Source organism: Aythya ferina, assembly GCF_964211825.1.
Source record: "Aythya ferina genome assembly, chromosome: 23".
In the NCBI taxonomy this organism is placed as follows: domain Eukaryota; kingdom Metazoa; phylum Chordata; class Aves; order Anseriformes; family Anatidae; genus Aythya; species Aythya ferina.
The window spans coordinates 5,815,229-5,833,359 of NC_140321.1; the positions used below are offsets into that span (position 1 = coordinate 5,815,229).

The 18,131-nt window shown below is 63.1% G+C and overlaps 2 protein-coding genes across 2 annotated transcripts; both read right to left on the reverse strand.

Annotated features, from left to right (window-relative positions):
- Nucleotides 1-293: 293 nt before the first annotated feature.
- Nucleotides 294-1,756, reverse strand: TCAP (titin-cap). Its single transcript, XM_084496748.1, has 2 exons — nt 1,567-1,756; nt 294-972 (listed from the first exon to the last, which is right to left on the reverse strand). Exons 1-2 carry the CDS (start codon nt 1,713-1,715, stop codon nt 717-719), a joined length of 405 nt encoding a protein of 134 aa, XP_084352874.1. The 5' UTR covers nt 1,716-1,756; the 3' UTR covers nt 294-716.
- An 870-nt stretch (nt 1,757-2,626) lies between these two features.
- STARD3 (StAR related lipid transfer domain containing 3) lies at nt 2,627-18,131 on the reverse strand. Its single transcript, XM_084496744.1, has 15 exons — nt 18,043-18,131; nt 16,098-16,377; nt 13,692-13,769; nt 13,405-13,482; nt 13,261-13,314; nt 13,039-13,156; nt 11,825-11,923; nt 11,134-11,189; nt 10,506-10,598; nt 9,135-9,197; nt 8,010-8,105; nt 7,400-7,479; nt 6,890-6,994; nt 5,450-5,543; nt 2,627-3,630 (listed from the first exon to the last, which is right to left on the reverse strand). Exons 2-15 carry the CDS (start codon nt 16,311-16,313, stop codon nt 3,526-3,528), a joined length of 1,335 nt encoding a protein of 444 aa, XP_084352870.1. The 5' UTR covers nt 16,314-16,377; nt 18,043-18,131; the 3' UTR covers nt 2,627-3,525.

Below are 18,131 nucleotides of genomic sequence, written 5' to 3' on the forward strand. Positions count from 1 at the left end.
GCTAATCTGGGCACTGGCACCGAGGTCGTCCTGGACCCTGCCAGGGGCTGGGCTGGCAAAAGGGGGGGGGGGCAGTTATATAAGCAGGGATCTGCCCCCCCCCCCATCCTTCCTAGCCTCCAATGGGCCGTGCCTCAGTTTCCCCAATTTCCCCCCCCCCCTCAAGGGTCCCTCTCTTGGGTCCAGGGGTGGAGGGCAGATGGGGGGGAGCTGAGATAGGTCTGGGGGGGGGGGGGGCAGGTCCTGGTATTCTCCCACCCCCCCAAAAAAAAAAAAAAACAAACCACTGCTGCTGGAGCTGCAGGCCCAGGCCGGACACTTTATTGCAGTACAAAGAACGTCAAATTGGTACAAAACCACACAAAAACCCCCACCGCGCCCCCCCCCCAGCCCCTCTGAAGGCTTGGGGTTGGGGTTGGGGTTCGGGGGGGGGGGGGGCTCAGCGCTCCCCATCCTCACACCCCCTCCTCCTGCCAGGGAAACCGAGTCGCCCCCGCGCCCGGCGCCACCCCGAGCCGCGGCCACCCCGTCCCCACCGGCCACCGCCACCCTCCGCGGGGTGGGTGGGCGCCCACCCCCACGTCCCCCCACCCTCCTCCTCTTCCTCCTCCCCCCGGGGGCCGCGGCGTGCACGGAGAGCCTCAGGACCCCGCCGCCGCCACCGTCGCCCCCCCCACCCTCAACCCTGAGCCCCCCACCCACGGCCGCCGTCGCCTTCAGCCCCTCTGGGCCTCGTGGGAGAGGGAACGGGACAGGGTGCGGGGGACGCCGGCCTTGGCGCCGCGGAGGTCCGGGGGGGCGAAAAGGGGCAGGGGCAGGGTGCGGGCGTAGGGCAGGAGGTGCTGGGCCAGAGGTTGCCCCAGGACCCCGAAACGCAGCACCCCCCAGGGCGAGCGCTGCTCCAGCACCCGCGTCTCCCCGCGCTGCTCCAGCGTCTCGCGGCGCCGCTCGTCCGCCTCCCGCCGGCACCACCTGGGCACGAGGCGCTCGTTAGGGGGGGGTCCCCGTCGCTCCCCCACCCCGTGGGCATCCCCTCTCGCTCCCCTTCCCCTCCCCAGCCCCCCAAAACCATCCTGAGCCCCCCCTTGGGACCACCCAGGGGCATGGGGATGCGTGGAGAGCTCCAAGTCCCCGCGGGTACTTTGGTGACCCCCCCCCCCCACCCATGGCATCTCCAACCCCATGGGGACCCCTGGAGACCCCCACCTGCGCCCCCAGGTCCTGCCCAACCCCATGGGAACCCCCCCCGGGACCCTACAACCCGCACTGCAGCACCCGGAGCCCCCCCTGTCCCACACGCCCCCCCCCCCTCCAACAACCTCCCCCACCCCACAGGGACCCCCGGAGCCCCCCACCTCCCCGTGTGGCCGCGCAGCCTCCCCCAACCCCACAGGGACCCCCCTCTCCCCACAGGAATCCCCAACACCCTCTGAATCCCACAGGGACCCTTGGACACCCCCCACCTCCCTGGCTCCCCCAAAGACCCTCAGAGCCCTTGGCAACCCTATGGGGACCCCCCCCCAATCCCTCCTGGACCCCCCCCCACAGCCCGTGGGTGCCGCTCACCCCTCCTCGGGCCGGGTGCTGAGCTCCAGGTCCAGCCACTCGGCGCTGAAGGTCTCGCGGCGCCCCACGTCCTCCTCCTTCACCCTACAACCCAGGCGGGCGCCCGACAGCAGCCCCCCGCTGCGCACCACCGTGCTGGGCCCCCACATCCCCGCGACACCCCCGGGGGGCAACTACAACGCGCCCCAGGATCCGGCTTCTGCTGCCCCGTGCCTGCCGGCCCCGCTTATATGGCCCCCGGGAGGCTATTTTGGGACGTGTCACTGGCACCGCGGGGACCACAGGGTGCCAAGAGCCCCCCCCCAGCTCTCCAGGGGGGTGGCACTGGGGACACATGCGTCACCTCGTGTGCATCCAGCCACGCTCAGCCCCGTGCGCCCGGGGTCGCTCCTGTAGGGTCAGCCCCCGCCGTGGCAGCCCCCGCCCTGGGTTGTGTCCCTGTGGGGTGTGGGGACACGTGGGGACAGCCCCCCCCCTCCCTGGCACCGTGAGGCCCCCCCCTGGCCTCAGCCCAGGGCACGCTTGGCCTTTCCCTGCCCGCTGTGGCGCTGGCACCGGCCCCCGGGACCAGCAAAAAAAGAGGGAGCCGAGGGGTGGCAGTGGCTTTTTGGGGGGGCTGCTGCCCGTACCGTGGCCGTGCCACCCCACACCACCCCACACCACCCCACAGCACCCATCCCATGGCGGTGCCGGCCCCATTGCTGCCCTCGAAGGGCCGCCGAGGTCCCATCCCCGTGCGTGTCCCCCCCACTGCGAGCTGGCAGCGGGGTGCTGGCCACGGGGGCCCCCCCGGCGGGCTATTTGTAGGGCCGACAGATGGGGGCTGCGGACAGACGGGTGCTCGCAGGGTGCCAGCGGGGCTGAGCTCGCCTGGCCGGGCCATGGGGACACCGGGCTCTGTCCCCGACCCCTGGAGCACAACAGGGGACGGTGACCCCACAGCCAGCAGCCGGGGTTGATCCTTTGAGCCTGGGGGGGTGCAGCTTGGGTCTGTTGCCCCCCCCTCCACCCCACCAGGCGCTGGTCCCTGCTTTTCTTCGCTCGGGTTACAAAGGGCACGTGGAAGGCAGCGGGCTGCAAATAGTGCAAGGCTCTTTATTTCCACAGCTGCCGGGCCCCCCCCCCCCCCGGCACGGGAAGGGGCCACGAGACCCCAGGGACCCCCCAAGGACCCCAGGACGGTGCCGTGGAGGAGAAAGGGGGGGGGTGGGAAGGGGGCAGAGCCCCCCGTGGTTCTGCCCACGTGGGGGCTGCCGTGGGCGCTCGCCCCCGTGCCGCAGCGCTGCCGGCGCGTGCCCCCGCGTGCGGGCGGCTCGTTGCAGCTTCCCTTTATAGCCCAGCACAGGTAGAAGGGAGCCGCGTTCGCCCCCGCATCCCCCCCCCCCCTCCACACACACACCCAGGAAGGATGAAAAATCTCAGAAACGTTCGTTCCCTGCAGAGCTACGGGATGTGGGGGGGAAACACGAGCTCAGGCGGGACCCCAGAGAAGCGGGGCAGCACCACGGGACAGCCCCGGGGGTCCCAAAATGTCCCCAACCAACAGTATGCCCGTCCCCCCCCCCCCCCAAGGGGTGAAGGCCATGGGGGGGCTGCGTTTTGTCCCCGTGTGCGAAGGGCACAGCCTGGAAGGTGGCTGTGTCGGGACAGTGACGGGGACAGACGTGTCCTCACCCCCCCCAGCAGCTTTCCCCTCCCTTCCCCTTACCCCAGGGTACCAGGAGGGGAACCTGGGGGGGTCCCAACGAGCCCCCAGACCCCTTGTGTGGGGAGGGGGGGCAAGGCTGGACTCGGAGCAGTGCTGAGCCCGGCCACATGGAGAGAGGGGGACAGGGGTTTGGCACATGCCAGGGGGGGTTTCAGGGCTCTGCTCAGCAGGGAAGGAGCCGAGCCCTTGACGAGGTCAGTGTGGGGCAGCCCCCCCTGCCCGAAGACCCCCCCCAGGCTGTGTTGTGGTGCTCAGGGCTTGCCGGACAGCTCGCTGACCCGCTGGCGGAGGTGGAAGGCAAACTCGAACATGGTGGCCGCCAGGCTCTGGTGGATGAGGTACCGGGGCAGGCGACCCTGCGAGGAAAGGAAAAGGAACAGCACATCAGGGAGAACAGCAGCAGCACGGGCAAAACGGCCCCCCCAGGGAGGTGAAATCCTCCCCAAACCCACCCCGAGCTCCTGCTCGGGGCTGCCCGGGTTTTGCTCCCTGAACCCGGTGCCGCAGCGGGGAGCTGCTGCTGCTCTCAAGGAGTTTTCTCCGGGGGAGGCACTGAAACGAGGTTTGAGTTGTCTAAAAAAGCCCCGGCACGACTCAACCCCAGCCGCCTCGGCCCCTGCTCCGTGATGTGAGATGCACAAAAAAAAAAAAAAAAAAAAAAAAAAAAAAAAAAAGCAAGGCCGGGCTCTGCGGGGGCAGGCAGCAGCAGCAGCAGGGCTGGGAGCGCCGCTGGGGCTGGCAGGGACGGAGAAGGGGGGGCACGGCCCCTGCCCAGGGCACGGGATGGGAGCAGGAGGAGCCCCGGGGATGTGGTGCACACGGGGGGGCTTCCTGCAGCCCCCTGCAGCCCCCTGCAGCCCCCTGCGAGCTCGGGGCCCGTTTCAGCCCTGCCACAAACACACACACGTGCGCAACCCTTGCCCTTCGCTGCAGGAAGGGATGAGCCATGAGCTATAAATACTGCGCCGGGGCCGAAGGAAATACCAAGGCAGCACAGGCCGAGGGGTCTGGGCAGCAGCAGAGCCCTTCAGGAAGGTGGTGGAAGCAGTCGAGGGGCCGTGAATTAAGAACTCGGCCGGCACGGCCTCTTCCAGCAGCAGGCAGGCACTGGGCGAGGGCTCCCCGGCTTGGGAACGGCTCTCTCCTTGCCCAGCCCCATCTTGCACACCCAACGGGGCCGTTTTTCCCCAAATCAACCCCTTGCAGAGGGGAAGAAGAGGCACGGGAGCCAGATCAGTGATGGAAAAACACCTCCGGCCCCGGCCCCGTGCCAAACAGCACCGGGGGGCAGCGGGGTTGGGGTGCGGGCGGCGCTGGGCTCGTCCCCGCCGTCGCTTCCCAGGCGAGGAGCTGCCGAAGGGGAGAGCTTCTGCAGAGCCCTGGCAGAGAATTTCGGCAGGAGCAGGGCGCCTGAGCTGCTTGGTGGGAAGGGAGGGCCGTGGGAGGGGAGGGGGCCGCAGCTTTGCAGCAGAGCGCTGATGAATGGAGCCTTTGTGCTCGCTGCTGCAGCGCCGTTTCCACGTCAACCTCGGCTCGATTCAGCAGCGGAGGAAGAAAACAGAGCAGCTCCCCCCCCCCCGATGCACCCAGCCCCGCTCCCTGCACGCTGCCTTTGTCTGGGCCACCAGTGAGGGCTCCCCAAAAAGAGCTCCGGAGCTGGGGCACGGCCTAGGGCCCAAGCACCACTCCCTTCATGCGGGCACAGCCCCCAGGTCTGTGTTTGTGCTGAGATTTTGGGAGCAGGGCACGCAGCAGAGAGTGATTCAGCCCTTCAGCGGGGTCCGGGGAGCAGCAGGCAGCCAGCACTTGATGTGCCCAACTATTTCTGTCCCCTAAGGATAAAATCACCTCTTCACGGAGAGGTAAAACCCGAAGTCGAGATCTCAGCTGGGTAAGGAAGGGTTTCCCAGCCCTACACCGGGGGAAATTCAGGGAGAAAAGAGGGTGCACAGCCTCTGCCTGCAAAACTCAGGTCCCCTTAGGGCAGCCCTTGGTGAGGCAGCTGAATCTGCACCCAGGAGAGGCTTGCAGCAGCACAGCAGCCCCTGCAGGGTCCCCAGCAGGCGTCCTGCAGCGTGCAGGGGCTGCTGAAGGGGCTCCTGAAGGTGCTGGTGTCCCTGCTGGGGAGGGAACACAGCCACGGCGCTCGCCCGTCAGCAAAGAGTTTGGCTTTACCTTCAGGTCCGTGTTCAGAATCCAGACGAAAGTGCAGACCCTGGGGTTGCTGGGGCACTTCAGCACGATGAATCCACCCGGCCCGTTCTCACCCCTGCAGGGAAACAAGGACAGCAGCACCGAGTCAGGCTGGGGGAGGCTGAGGAGCTGCTCTCCCTGGCACGCCGGGTGCGTGGCACCGACCCTGGCTCCTGCTGCGGCACAACCCTGGCCTGGCGGCGAGGAGGGGGAGCCCCGCGGGGTGGGAGCAGATGTGCAGAGTGCCCGGGAAGGGCTCCGGCTTGGCTGCAGGCTCCCGAGCAAACACCACGAGGCAGGTTTCCCACAGGTGCCTTGGCAGCAGCGGTGCCAGGGCTGCTGCAGGGCTGCAGGCTGAGGAGCAGCCTCTGCCTCCGAACCGTGCCAGCCCCGCCGACGCCGGCACCGCGCCGCGGGGAGGTTTCAGAGGCACAGACCCGGCAGAAATGGGAGCCAACGAGCAGGTCCCAGGGAAGCCGAGCACTCGGGGAGACCGTGCTGGGGCAGGACAGGCTCAGCGCAGACAGCCTTGTCACTACAGCCCCCAGATCCTTCCTCGCACCATCTGAGCGTCTCAGCGAGGAGAGCCGTGCTTACACACACAGCCCAGATCCAGATTTCCCTTCTCTGCTCAGGAACACACGCTATTTTTGCTGCGCGCATTCGTTAAAAGATTTTTCTAGGCCCTGAAGATCCCCGGCTCTTAAATAGACTGAGGCAGCTATAACGGCTCTGAGTTAAAATGTCAATTACTTTAACCAGATTATTAGGAAAAACAAAGTCAGCGCGTGAAGTGGCACAGCTGGGCCCCAGGCACAGGCGCAGGCAGTAACAAGGAGTCCTTGTTTGATGAGAGCAGCCCCGCTGAGATCCAGCCCCGGCCGTGCGAAACCTTCCCTTCGGAAGGGGAGAGGCCAGAGAGCCGCTGACACCCTGGGAGCCCGTCCATCCCGACGCAGCTCGGCTCACCCACGGGACCACCTCTCGGCGCCTGCAGCCTCTAAAATCTGTAAGCAGCCGGCTTACGAGCAGCAAAAGGCATCCGAGAGGCTGAAGGAAAGGCACGGTCAGCTGTTTACTGCCCCTCAGAAGTGGCAGCTGGCCCTGTTTGGGAATTAAGTGTTACGTAAACAGGATGCGGGGCGGGTTGGGGTTTGTGCTCGTACTGGTCGGCACCTCCACTCCCCAGAGCGGAGGGAGCAGAGAGCTGGGAAACGCCCGAGCAGCGCTCGGCAGCACGGAGAGTTTCTTGAACAAAGGCAGAAGAACAAGGGAAGCAAGGTTCAGTTCCACAAATAGATTAGTTTCCTGAAAGCGGTGCCAGAAAGACAGCAGGGTTTTCATTTAAGTGGCTCTTTGCCCTAAGCTTAAGCGAGGCGCGTGTGTCAGAGAGCAGCTCAGATAACAGGATCTGCCTCTCACCTGACATACTTGGAGAGCGGGGGCTTCAGGCTGTGCGTGGTTGACATCCCTGAGGAAATGTACCTGTCTCTTCTTCTCTCGATCCGACGCACGTTCACGAAATCCCTGCGCAAAGGAAGGGCAGAGACGGTTTTGGGATGCGCAGGGGGCTCGGAGGGGAGCAGATCCCAGCCCTGGGACTGCCGGGAAAGGCTGTGGCAAAGGGACGGCAGCATATGGACACGGCACGGCCAGCACCGTTCGCAGGGAGACAGGCTGACTGCCTGCCTGGGACAGATCTGGGCTCTGAGCCTCCTGCCAGAAACGGCTGGAGGAGACTTCAGGGGCTCCCTGCCTTTGGGAGCAGAACCCAGCCCTGCTCTGGGGATGCCAAGGAGCTCCCAGCCAGCACACAGGGACAGGGCTGGAGCCGAGCGCTCTCGCCACGGTCGGAAGCTTCCCTCTGTATCTCAGGAAGGTGTTTTGGGGGGGGGGGGGCTGAGCACAGCGCAGACAGCAGGACAAACTGACCTGGGGGAAACGACACCGCCTGCGGCCCCAGCTGCTACGTCGTACGAAACGATCGTGTTGTCTTCAACCCGCTGCAAGATCTGGAAGAAGAAAAAAGAAAAAAAAAAAAAAAAAAAAAAGGATTTCCTCAGATTGCGCCTGCAGGTGCCAACAGCTGGGCGATGCGGCCCCTCCTCAGAACAGCACCGGGACTCGAAGCCAGCGCCTTTGGCAGCTGATGGGAGGCTCGGGGCTGGGGCCGAGCTGGTTGGCAGCACACGCAGAGGTTCCTCTGCTGGCCCGGGGCTGCCCCTCTGCCCCTTTGGGGAGGGGGCACAGGCGTTGCCTTCGGATCACCGCCGCGGCGAGCAGAAGCCGGCTTGGCTCGGCCGCTGGCCCAGCTCCCTGCCCACCTCGTGGGCTTTTGGACGGGCAGCGCCACGCAGCTGGCTGCCGCAGAGCATTCGGATCGTACGGATGAGCAGCGGAGATTTAACGCCTCAGCGACTCTGATCCAGCTAAGCTCCAGTAGGGCCTGGGCAGCGCCGACAGCCGGTGCGGGGCTGGGAAGCTCCAGCTCTCCGCTCCAAGGAGCTCCTGTGATTAAGCCATCTTTGTCCGGCACGCTCACCTGGCAAGCTGCCACTGTTCTGTTCCACAGGATCATCTTCTCGGGCTGGAGAATAACCTCCTGGTAAACTGTTTCAGCAGAGCACTGCAGGAAAGCCTGAGGACACGGAGCCAGAGCAGTTAGCCAGTCCCCCGCTCCCCCCGGGTAAGATGATTTCTGAGGAACAGGGGGCAGATCACAAAGAACAACAGGGAGCGAGCAGCAGGGCAGCGGCGAGGCTGCAGAGCTGAGGCTGTGACCCCGCTGCCGCAGCGCTCTCGTTCCCAGGGGCCTGCAGGGCACACGAGGAGACAGAGGACGGATCAGACCCCGGGGAACTGCAGTCGCTGAGCTGCTGCCTGCTGGGGTCTGCGGGAGGGCAAGTATCTGTCTGTGCCACACACGGACCTCGGGGCTGACCCGGGCCAGCTCCTCCACCCTCACCCTGCCTCAGCAGCGATTCTGCTGCAGGTGCGATCGCATCAAAAAGTCCCCAAAAAGCTGCTCCGAGCTCTAGCACGGACAACAGTCCTTTCCCCGCGTCCCTGTGGGACTGGGGGGGGGATCTTCAGAGGCAAATGGTGAGCGCCGCAGAGCCCGTGCAGCTTTTCCTCGTGCACACAGAGCCGCTCGGCCGGCGGCTCCTGCCAGCAAGGCAACATATGCACTGGAACAAAGAAAAGCCACCGCAGCACCGATGCTTCATTAAAGCGTGGTTTACAGCCAAGCCACTCCAGCGAGAGGGCACGGAGCACGGCACTTCCGCGCGGCTCTGCTCGATGCCAGGCAGCAGCAGACGCACGCTCAGCCCTGGTCTTGCTGGCAATTAGTTGCAATTAGCCTCCTTGGTCAGATTAGTCCTAGATGCTGGGGTTGGAAGCGAGTCTCGCAGTCACCTGCTCCCACTTCTACCAGCGGAGACTGGGGCCCGGCATTATTTGCCGGGGAGTTTGTCTGCCAGCCAAGGGGTTTTCCTGGAGAGATTCCCTAGAGCGCGCAGAGCAGTTCATCTGTCTCAAAGAGTGCTCTGCAGCCTGACCTGTCCTGCCAGGGCCAGGAGAGAGCGTGAAAGCTGAGCTGCGATGCCAAGCAGAGCAGGCTTTTTGCCTGTGCCACGCAGGCTGAGTGATACGGGAAGGTTCTTACCTTTAAGATAAAGGTCTTGCCGTGGAAAGGTATTTCAAAAGTGTAAACAACGTCACCGAAGTCCTGCGCAAGAAACAAGGAAGTTACATTTCTGCTGGCAAAATAAAATTAACTGCTTCTACCCGAGCTAAAGCCTGCTGGTCTCTGAGCACCGTGCTGCAGCAGCAGGATCCAGCCCGCTCCTGTGCCACGCGGGACCATCCCTGACCCCAAACCGTGCCCGTTCCCCCAGGCCAGGCCAGGCAGCCAGCCCCACGACAGGAACGACACCCAGCACATTTCAGATGCCCGTGCACGAATTTCCATAAACAAAACAACATCCAGAGAGGCAGCAGTGATGAGACAGAAAAAGAATCCAGCCCGTGCCAGGCTGCAAACTCCGTTTCAAGGTCAAATTCTCTTTGTAGCAAGCTACCAGCACCAGTGCAAGAGAAAGGGGTTAGTTTGCCAGCACTGCTGTTGTTACCTACATCTGAGAAGAGACTCCCTGGAGGGGTTAGGGATGGACAGATGATAACCTTTCATCATTAGCCCTGTGTTAAACTCTGATTAGTCTATTTAAATCCATCCCCCTTTGGATAAAGAAAACAATCTGCCCAGCTAGTTTGGCATCAAACAATGGATCACTTGACAGGGGAATTTTAAACACCAGATGAGACTGCAGTTTGCAGGACTCTCACCCCAGCCATGGCAGGAGCCCACAAGCAGAAAGCGGGGTTGGTTTTAGGGGGCAGAGACAGGGCACCTTCCACACCACGCTTTGGGCAGAGCAAGGAGCTCTAGATACCCCAGCAAACCCCGCTGTGGCTCAGGGAATAAACCCGTGAGGCGGGGAAACGGGCAGGGCTCCCTGCTTTACCCTCTGCCTCCCCCAGGGTCCCTGTCCTGGGCAGGGGACAGGCACACGGCCTCGGGGTGGGCCAGCAGGAGCAGCCTGCGCCCCACACGCTCCTGCTCCCTCTTGGCTCACAGCAACCTCATCTCATCCAGAGCCTCCCCAGACTCCAGCACGCTCCTAAAAACACCAGAAAAAGCAAAACCAGCAGTGCCAGGGCCCTGGGCACGGCACGGCACACTTCTGCTCCTCCTGCCTACCAAAGGTGAGTTGTCCGCCCCTGCCCGCCCGCCGCCGAGAGGGAGGAGTGACGGGCTCTCTCTCCTGTCAAACGGGAAGGCAATTAAACGTCTAATTAAATAAGAGGGGATTTTACATTTAACTGAACTGGAATAGATTCCTAATTCAATCAGGTAATTGTAACGCTTGTTAATTTTTCGTGTCGCAAGGAGGTTTCAGAAGCCTCGTTTGTCCTCCGCTTTTTGCTAAGCCAGCCGTGCTTGCTGTGGGGCAGCGGGGCGGGGGGGGACACTTGCATTGTTTTTCTCGAACTTCCAGTTCTCCTCCTGCGCCAGGATTTGGTCCACAACCTCCATCGCCTCTTTGCCTTGCCGGACATACTCTTTCTCCTAGGAGAGAAGGGAATATTTTCACTCGTGGGGCTTGCAGAGAGCCCAAAGCGTGCGTGCAAGGCTGGCTACCCACCCCCCGGGGCTAGCAGAGGGAAGCGGGCAGCCTCCCACCACCACACGACAGAAATCTCTTCATTTGGGTCACTAAGGCTTCATTTTGGAGCTCAAAGTCACGCTCCCAGCCCTGGCTCGCATCCACACACCAGCTGCACCTAGCAGCAAGCCTCCTGCCTCAGCACGAGGGCTTCCAGCAGGCTGAGGGCTGCGAGGTGCTCAGAGCTTCCTCCTGTGGGAGCTGAGCAGCAGCAGCACCTCTGGGAGGGCAGCACCCAGGGGCTGGTGCCCAGGCAGAGCTCAGGGAGCTGCAGGACCACCCTGTGGTCTAGGTCTTGGTGAGGATGGCCAAGGCGATGCCCTCTTGGGGTGTGACCAGGGGGGAGAGGGAGAGGCAGAGCCAAAAATCACCCCCCCAGGGCAATGGCTGTGAAAGGAGGGACAGGAAGGAGGGACAGGAGCGTCCAGCTCGAGTTACCTGCGCTGTCAACGCCTTCCTCCCCAGACCTTCCTCGTCCGACTCGTTGTCCGACCCTAGGAGGAAGCACGCAATTAACACACAGCTAACGAAGATGCCACGTGGACAACCTCCCCCTGACCTTCCCGTGGAGCAAACAGCGTCCGATCCCCGCTGTCAGCACAGCCCGGGGCCTGCCCCCCACCCAGGGGTGGCTCTGCTCCCCAAATGGGTGTCAGAGACACCGGGACAACTGCTCCAGCAGACAGCCTGCCGAGCTGGGGGGGTCTCAGGGCAGTGACAGTGGCACGGGGCAGTGGGCAGAGGCACAGGGAAGTGGCACAGGGCAGTGGCACCTTGTCATCTCTGCCCCCTCACCTCCTGGTGGCGATTTGTCCCCACGCCCTCATCCCCAGGGCGATGTTTTTTGAGCGTGGCTTACGAGCATTAAATCCCAAGCCCACAAAACTCTCTGGCTTCCCACGGGGCCGAAGCCAAGCACGTGGGGCTGAGCACCACCCCCTGCCACTGATGGCACCGAGACAACGGGGCCGTGGCTGCACTGCCCGGGCACGGGGCAAGGAGAAGGGGCCGGATTTGCGGCGTCAGCTCTTGGAGGCGCTGCCAAGGGCCGGGCTAAGGAGGCAGAGCTGGGAGAGGAGGAGGGGAGAGGGGAGAAAAGGAGGGGAGAGGGGTGAGGAGCACACGTTACCTGCGAAGGACTCCGGTGGGGAGTAGAACTGCCCGTCCGAAAGGGCTCCGGGGTAGAGCAGGGGCCCGCGTGCGGCCGCAGCCTGGGCTGCCAGGTACCCTGGGGACCAGAGGGGGTCTCACACCCTGCCCCGTGCTTCAGCCCCAAAGGGGCTGGGTTGGGGGCCCCGTGTCCCCCCCCAGCCACCAGCCCAGCCCTCCCCAGACGGCCTCCCAGCCACAGCTGCTCGGCTCGCGCTGCCACCAGCCAGCCCACGAGCCTTTCAGCTCCTATTGCCTCATCTTTTGTTGGAGACATTTTATCTGCGTGGAGATCAATGGGCTCTTTTGCCTGTCAAATCCAAAGGCGATTAAGCATCTAATTAAATAAGAGCTTCCCCTGGAAGCAATTTGGAACCCGAGCCTAATCCAATAGAGGCATGAAACACTTGATCATTTTTCATCTTAAAGCCTCCTCGCAAGACCCAAACATCCTCTGGTGTTTTCCAGTCACTGGGTGCATTTCTGACCCAGCCTCGCTCGACAAATACCGCTTCGTTTACGTGCCACTTCCCAGTCCTCTTTCGTCAGAGAAGCCTGGAAGAAGGACGAGCTCTTTTGGCTGTAAGAGGGCAGCTGCACCACCCTGAACCCAGCACCCGCTCGGTTCCAAGCACCCTTGGAAGTGACAGGTGCCCCGCCGCGCGCGGGAATTCGCGCGGCATTAGGTCAGAAAAGCTCAGTCTCATTTTAGTCTGACCTCAGCGACTAGAAGCTGTCACATTTCCCACACCGTAACCCACGCTGCACCCCTGTAATGTATCTCCCAGTGAAGCATTCCTCCCCGAAGGTCTCCAGCCCGGATCTGCAGACAGATACCGGGAGCTGGAGAGTCCCCCAGTCTGCCTGGCATTTGTCCCACTGTTTCAAAACATTTTCAGTGATGCGGAGGTGAGCTCTGTTTCCAATACGTCTGGCTTCGGTACCCAGACATTGGGGAATCTGGCATGGTTTTCTCCTCTCAATTAAAAGATGCTTTTTATAATCTGGTATTTTCTTCCCCTGAAGGGGCTTGTATACCATCACAGAACTGAGTCAGGCACTTACCGTCACAGCCAGCCTGGAGATCACTTCTCCACGAACGTCCTAGCTGTCAAGGTGCTGCCAAAGCAGCAGAAACCCCAGGCCTGGTAGCCTGATCTGCCAGCTCCTACCAGAGAAGAGCAAAATACTCACATCGTTCCTCTTCCGCCTCCTGAGTTAGGACTTTAAAATCCAGGAACCAGGTCTCTAGCCAAGCAATGACGAACGAGACGATAGGAAGCAAATAGCCGAACGCCCCTTTGGTCAGAAGCTGAGTGGAAGAAAGCAAAAGCCACAGGGAGTTCACACAAAAACGGCCAACAGCAGCAGCCAGCAATCACAAAGCAATCCCCCCGTGAGCCCGAGGAAACCAACCTCGGAGAGGATGACCTTCACAATCAGGAAGGCGCTGGAGACCAACGTCGTGACCTGGAAAATAAAATCACCCACCTGAGATCCCTGCAAGCCCCGGGCAGAGAGCACAAACCAAAAACAGGAAAGCAGGAACTGCCTTCTTACCGCTATGACCCACCAGTGGCGCAGCCTTACGACCGCGTAGGCCAGCAGCAGCACAAAAAATCGGAAGAAAGCCAAGACCTTTTAAAAGAAAACGCCATCAGGACGAGTCAGCGTCCCAGCGTCCTCGTCCCCGTGCCAGGCACCGGGAGGACGCAGCCCCCAGGCAGCCCCCAGGAGGGCCTCGCCACCCAGATGGGGCCAGAGGTGCAACGGGACGGGCTGGGAGGCTGCAGCCTCCCAGCTCTGCAGCCCCCAGCCCCACCCCGAGCTATCCCCGGGACACTCACAAATATGTCGAAGAAAGAGGTCTTAAAATTGTACTCGATGATTTCGCTCTCCAAATTCTTCTCGATGCCATCCTTGGTCTGCAGAGGAGACAGGAAACGAGACAGCTCTCGAGACAGCACTGATAAGGAAATGCTGATAGGAAGAAGGCGGCCGAGAGGTGCCCGGAGGTTAGCACGGGGTCGGGTTGTGCAGCAGGCACGGGGGGGATGCTGCACATTTCAGCCTCTGCTTCACGCCAAGGGGAGCCAGGGCTGGAGCGGCTCACGGCGACGTGGAACACTTCTGGGGGGGGAGCTTTCTACAAAGGGAAACCCCGAGCAAGTGAACGGCTCCAGGAAGCGCTCAGCACCATCGACCACAGCCGGACACCCAAAGCATCCCTCACAGCACCCCTCCTGCGAGGTGGGATTTCAGCTCAGATCGTCCTCTTTGTGCAAAAAAAACCCCTCAGTGTTCCCCCAAGCCAGCCCGTGGGCCGGGGGGAAGCGGGAGGAGAGGGCCACGGGTGCACAGAAGCACGAGGAAATCCGAAAGAGGCCGAGCCACGGCCGCTGGTATCGAACCCGGGCGTGGAAAAAAAGCTCAGAGAAGAGCTCTCTTGCCTCACCCCGAGACAATCTGGGGCTCGCCAGCCTCGGTGCTTCTGCCACCATAAATCCTGCTCTCAGGAGCTTGGACTGGCTGTTTACGAGGAAGCGGATGGCTCAGGTAACTGGAACAAATGCTTCACCTTTAGGCTATTGGTTTGAACGCAGCCCAGCTGGCCGGGACGCCGGTGCACGCTGACAGCTGTTTGATGATCTGCGAGAAACAAGTTGGTGGATCTCAGGCCAGTTCTTGGCAGCCTGGAGCCCTGGCACCCTCTTGTCAGACAGTCCAAGGACAGACGAGGCAGCCGGCGGGAAGTGGTCCCTCTAGGTCAGGCTGGTGCTTAATATTTGGGGGCTGGGGGGGGGCTGCTTCAGCTGCTGGGGGGCCACAGGGCTCGTGCCAGGCAGCTTCGCTGAGCTGCTGCTGAAAACCTCCTCCCAGGAGGCTCCCAGGAGGGAAAAAAAAGGGCCCAGCGAAGGCTTTGGGTCACGGTTTCTGAGAGGTGTTTTAGGATTAAACGCACGCCGCTGCCCTGAGCCAACGAGGAGAATTGTTTGCGGCACCTCTTTGTCTCAGCGAGCTCGCAGAGCACCGTTTGCAGGAGGCAGACATTTAACGAGGGCCAATTTGCTCAGCTTATCTCGCAGCGAAGGAAACCATTTGATAAAAAAAGCATTAGTCACGATATAAACTCATTGCTCTTCATAACTAGGCAAATCAGCCCTCCTAATAGCCTTAAATATGCAGCATCTCGGCTCGGGGCCCAAATATCACCAGTTAGTCACTCATTAATGGCTACCTGCGAGACCTACGCTCGGCATCACCCTGACGACCGCGCTGCCAGAGCATTTCCCCGGGGCTGCAGGTTTTGATTTGGGGGCCAGCACCGCTCCTAAAGCCCCGAGGACAGCAGCAGGAGGGCTGGGGTCCGCGCCAGGGGTGCTGGGCACCATCGGCACGGCAGGAATGCCGGCCCCGAGCTGCTGTTCCTACACCACGGGGGTCCCTGCGGGCTCAGCACCGCGGCCACGGGGCGAGGGAGCCGCTGGCTGGAGCGATCTGTTAGGTGCAGACACCACAGGAGATAAGAAGGAGAGAGATAAAGGTCGCTAAGCGAGCGCAGGACACGGAGCTGATAAAGGCAGGCCAGGCACGGGGAGCGGCAGGGTCTATCTCTACATCTCGCAGGACAAGCAGCGCCTGCAACCCGAAACCCAGTGCCCTGCGCGGCCCCAACTGGTCGGGACTGGTCGGGAGAGAATAAAAAAGCACGGCCCCAACCCCGGGAGCGACTTTGACCTGCTGGGGCTGAAAGGAAAATCGACTGGGAATCAACTGGGTTTCCTCAGGCGAGCCAAGGCGGGAGGACAAAACCCCGGCGGCGCCTTTGAGGCAGGAGGGCAGCACCTCGGGCGTCCCGAGGCTGAGATTAGCGGCAGGGACCAAAGCTCAAAGCCCTTTTTGTCCGTGCCCAGCAGCTGGGCAGGGAGAGGAAGGTTTGCAACCCCCCCCTCCTCCTCCTCGTCACCCCTGCAGGGCAGAGCAAGCTGAGCCGGCAGCTGCTTGGCGAAGGAGGGGAGCAGGGGAGAAATTCGGCCACCCTGCGGGCCCCGGATCTGTTACAGGACAGCACAAAGCCCACCCCGGGATGGTGTTAACCACCCTGGGCAGCCACAACAGGGCCGGGGTGCAGGAAACGAGCAGGGCTGCAGCTTATAAAGCCTCAGCCCGGGCCCGGGGAGAGGGAGCCGTGAGGATCTGGCTGCACGGGAGGAGAGGAAAAGCTCCAGGCGGTTTTTTTCCCCCCCACTTACGTTCAGTTCGATGATCCAGAGCAAGGAGATGAAGAGCAGGTCGAAGGTGACGAAGAGGCAGAAGGTTCTCCTCACGTCCGAGATGGCTTTCCTCTTCTCCGGGGAGAAAAAACCGTAGGGGGAGAAGGCCTGGCTGTGGGACAGCGAGGTGCTGATGGAGGCGATGGCGGGGAGGCTTCGTTCCAGGTCGTGCTGCAGCTCCGGCGGCTTGCTCATCCTCGGCCCAAGCAGCTCGGGTCCTACGGCAGCCGGAGCCGCATCTGCGAGGCCGGGGTGTCACCTGGGGGGGGGACAGGAGGGGACAGGGGGAGCTGCAGCGAGGCCTCGCACCCGGATCCGTGCTGAGAGCACAGAAAGGGAGCAGGGGCACGCGATGCCCCCCCCCTCCAGGCGCTTGTCCCCAGCACCCAGAGGCTGCCTCTCTCACAGCACTCCTGGGAGAGAAGAATCCAGCTGGCTTTTAGGGTTTTTTTAGACTTTTAGGGTTTTTTTAGGCTTTTAGGGTTTTTTTAGGCTTTTAGGTTTTTTTTAGGCTTTTAGGGGCCTCCCTGGCAGAGCACAGCTCACACCCCGCACCAGCAGAGCCCCATCCCTCCCCGTGCGCTGTTTGGGGGCAGAAGGATCAGCCACCAACACCCCCACCCTGCAGCACCCCCCCTGGACGTGCTGTGGGTGTGGGGAGAGCCAAACCAGGGGCTCCAGAGTGTGAGCAGGGGGTGGCAAACACCCCGGGGTGGCCACTGCTTGCCCCGGTCTCACCCCCGAGCTGCTCAGGGGGCAGTCGGGGCGTCGAGGCTGACACATTTTCAGGTGGCCCCACTCCCTTTGGGACCCGAGCGGGGTGAGGGGGGGCTGCAGCACACCTCACTCAGAGCCAGGAGGCTGCAACCAGGAAAAAAAAAAGCCCTTTTGGGCCCAAACCTGCGGGAAACGGGCACATTGCGGGGCAGAGGGGGCTGCTCAGTGAACGACCCCATAAAAAACACAACCCCGGGGCTCTGTGCGAGCAGCTCGGGGGGGGGGAGAGGCGGCGGGGCTTCACCAGCCTCCCCCCCCGGGCCCCAGCGAGGCCGTGTCACTTCGGATAAGGCACCGTGAGCCCGGCTCAAGGCGAGAGGAGCTCGGGACATCTGCGGGCGCTGAATAATGGATGGCCTCCCGCCCGCCCCCCCAGCCTCCTCCCCGCTCAGACAGCGCTTTGCACTTAGGCAGCCCCCCCCCCCCTCTCCCCGGCACTTCAGAGCGGTTTAGGATCACCCCCCCCCCACCTCCAGGGATGCCCGGCCCCGATCCGAGGCTGCCTCACGGGGTGGGGACGTCCCCGGCTCCTGAAACCAGCAAAATTCAACGGTTTTGGGGTTCCAACCCAGCTCGTGCGTGGAAATTTAAGGTTTTTTGGAAGCTCACCGGTCCTGAAGCTCAAGGGGGGGGGGTCGGTGCGGAGGGTTTGGCCCCCCCAGGAAGGCCAAAGGCCTCTCACGGGAATATTTGGAGCCCCCCCAGGCTCTGCCCCGTCCCCTCCCGGCTCTCAGACCCCGACCCCGACCCCCCCCGGTAGCTGAGGGCGCCCCAACCCTCGTTACATCGCCCCTCCCGGGGGGGGGGCTCCCCCCCCCCGTGTGTGTCCGGGGGCAGCAGCAGCAGCGCGGGGCTCCGGGGGTGAAACGGCCCCGGGGGAGGGGGGGGGGGACCCAGGCCTGGAGCCGGTACCGGGGGGTGGTTGAAAGGGGTGGGGGGGTGAGGCCTGGTCCCGGAGCGGCCCCGCTCACACCGGGGGGGGCCAAGCGCGGGGACCCGGCCCCCAGCGGCGGGTTCTGTGGGTGAGGGCCCGGTACCGGCACCGGTGGCGGCTCCGCTCCGGCCTCGGTCGCTTCCCGGTCCCGGTCCCGGTCCCGGTCCCGGTCCCGGTCCCGTTGCCCCCCCCCGGCCCCCCCCCGGCCCGTACCTGCAGCCGCCCGCGGCCAGGCCCCGCCGGAAGCAGCCCCCAGCGCTCAGCCGCTTCCGGTCCCGCCGCCACCTCTGACCCCGGAAGCG

Coding starts and splice junctions, on each gene's coding strand:
- TCAP (XM_084496748.1), bottom strand. CDS start 1,715: ATGTGGGGGCCCAGCACGGTGGTGCGCAGCGGGGGGCTGCTGTCGGGC. Junction 973..1,566: donor AGCACCCGGCCCGAGGAGGG/GTGAGCGGCACC, acceptor CCTCGTGCCCAG/GTGGTGCCGGCGGGAGGCGG.
- STARD3 (XM_084496744.1), bottom strand. CDS start 16,313: ATGAGCAAGCCGCCGGAGCTGCAGCACGACCTGGAACGAAGCCTCCCC. Junction 10,599..11,133: donor GGAAGGCGTTGACAGCGCAG/GTAACTCGAGCT, acceptor CTTCTCTCCTAG/GAGAAAGAGTATGTCCGGCA. Junction 7,480..8,009: donor GAACAGTGGCAGCTTGCCAG/GTGAGCGTGCCG, acceptor TTCTTCTTCCAG/ATCTTGCAGCGGGTTGAAGA.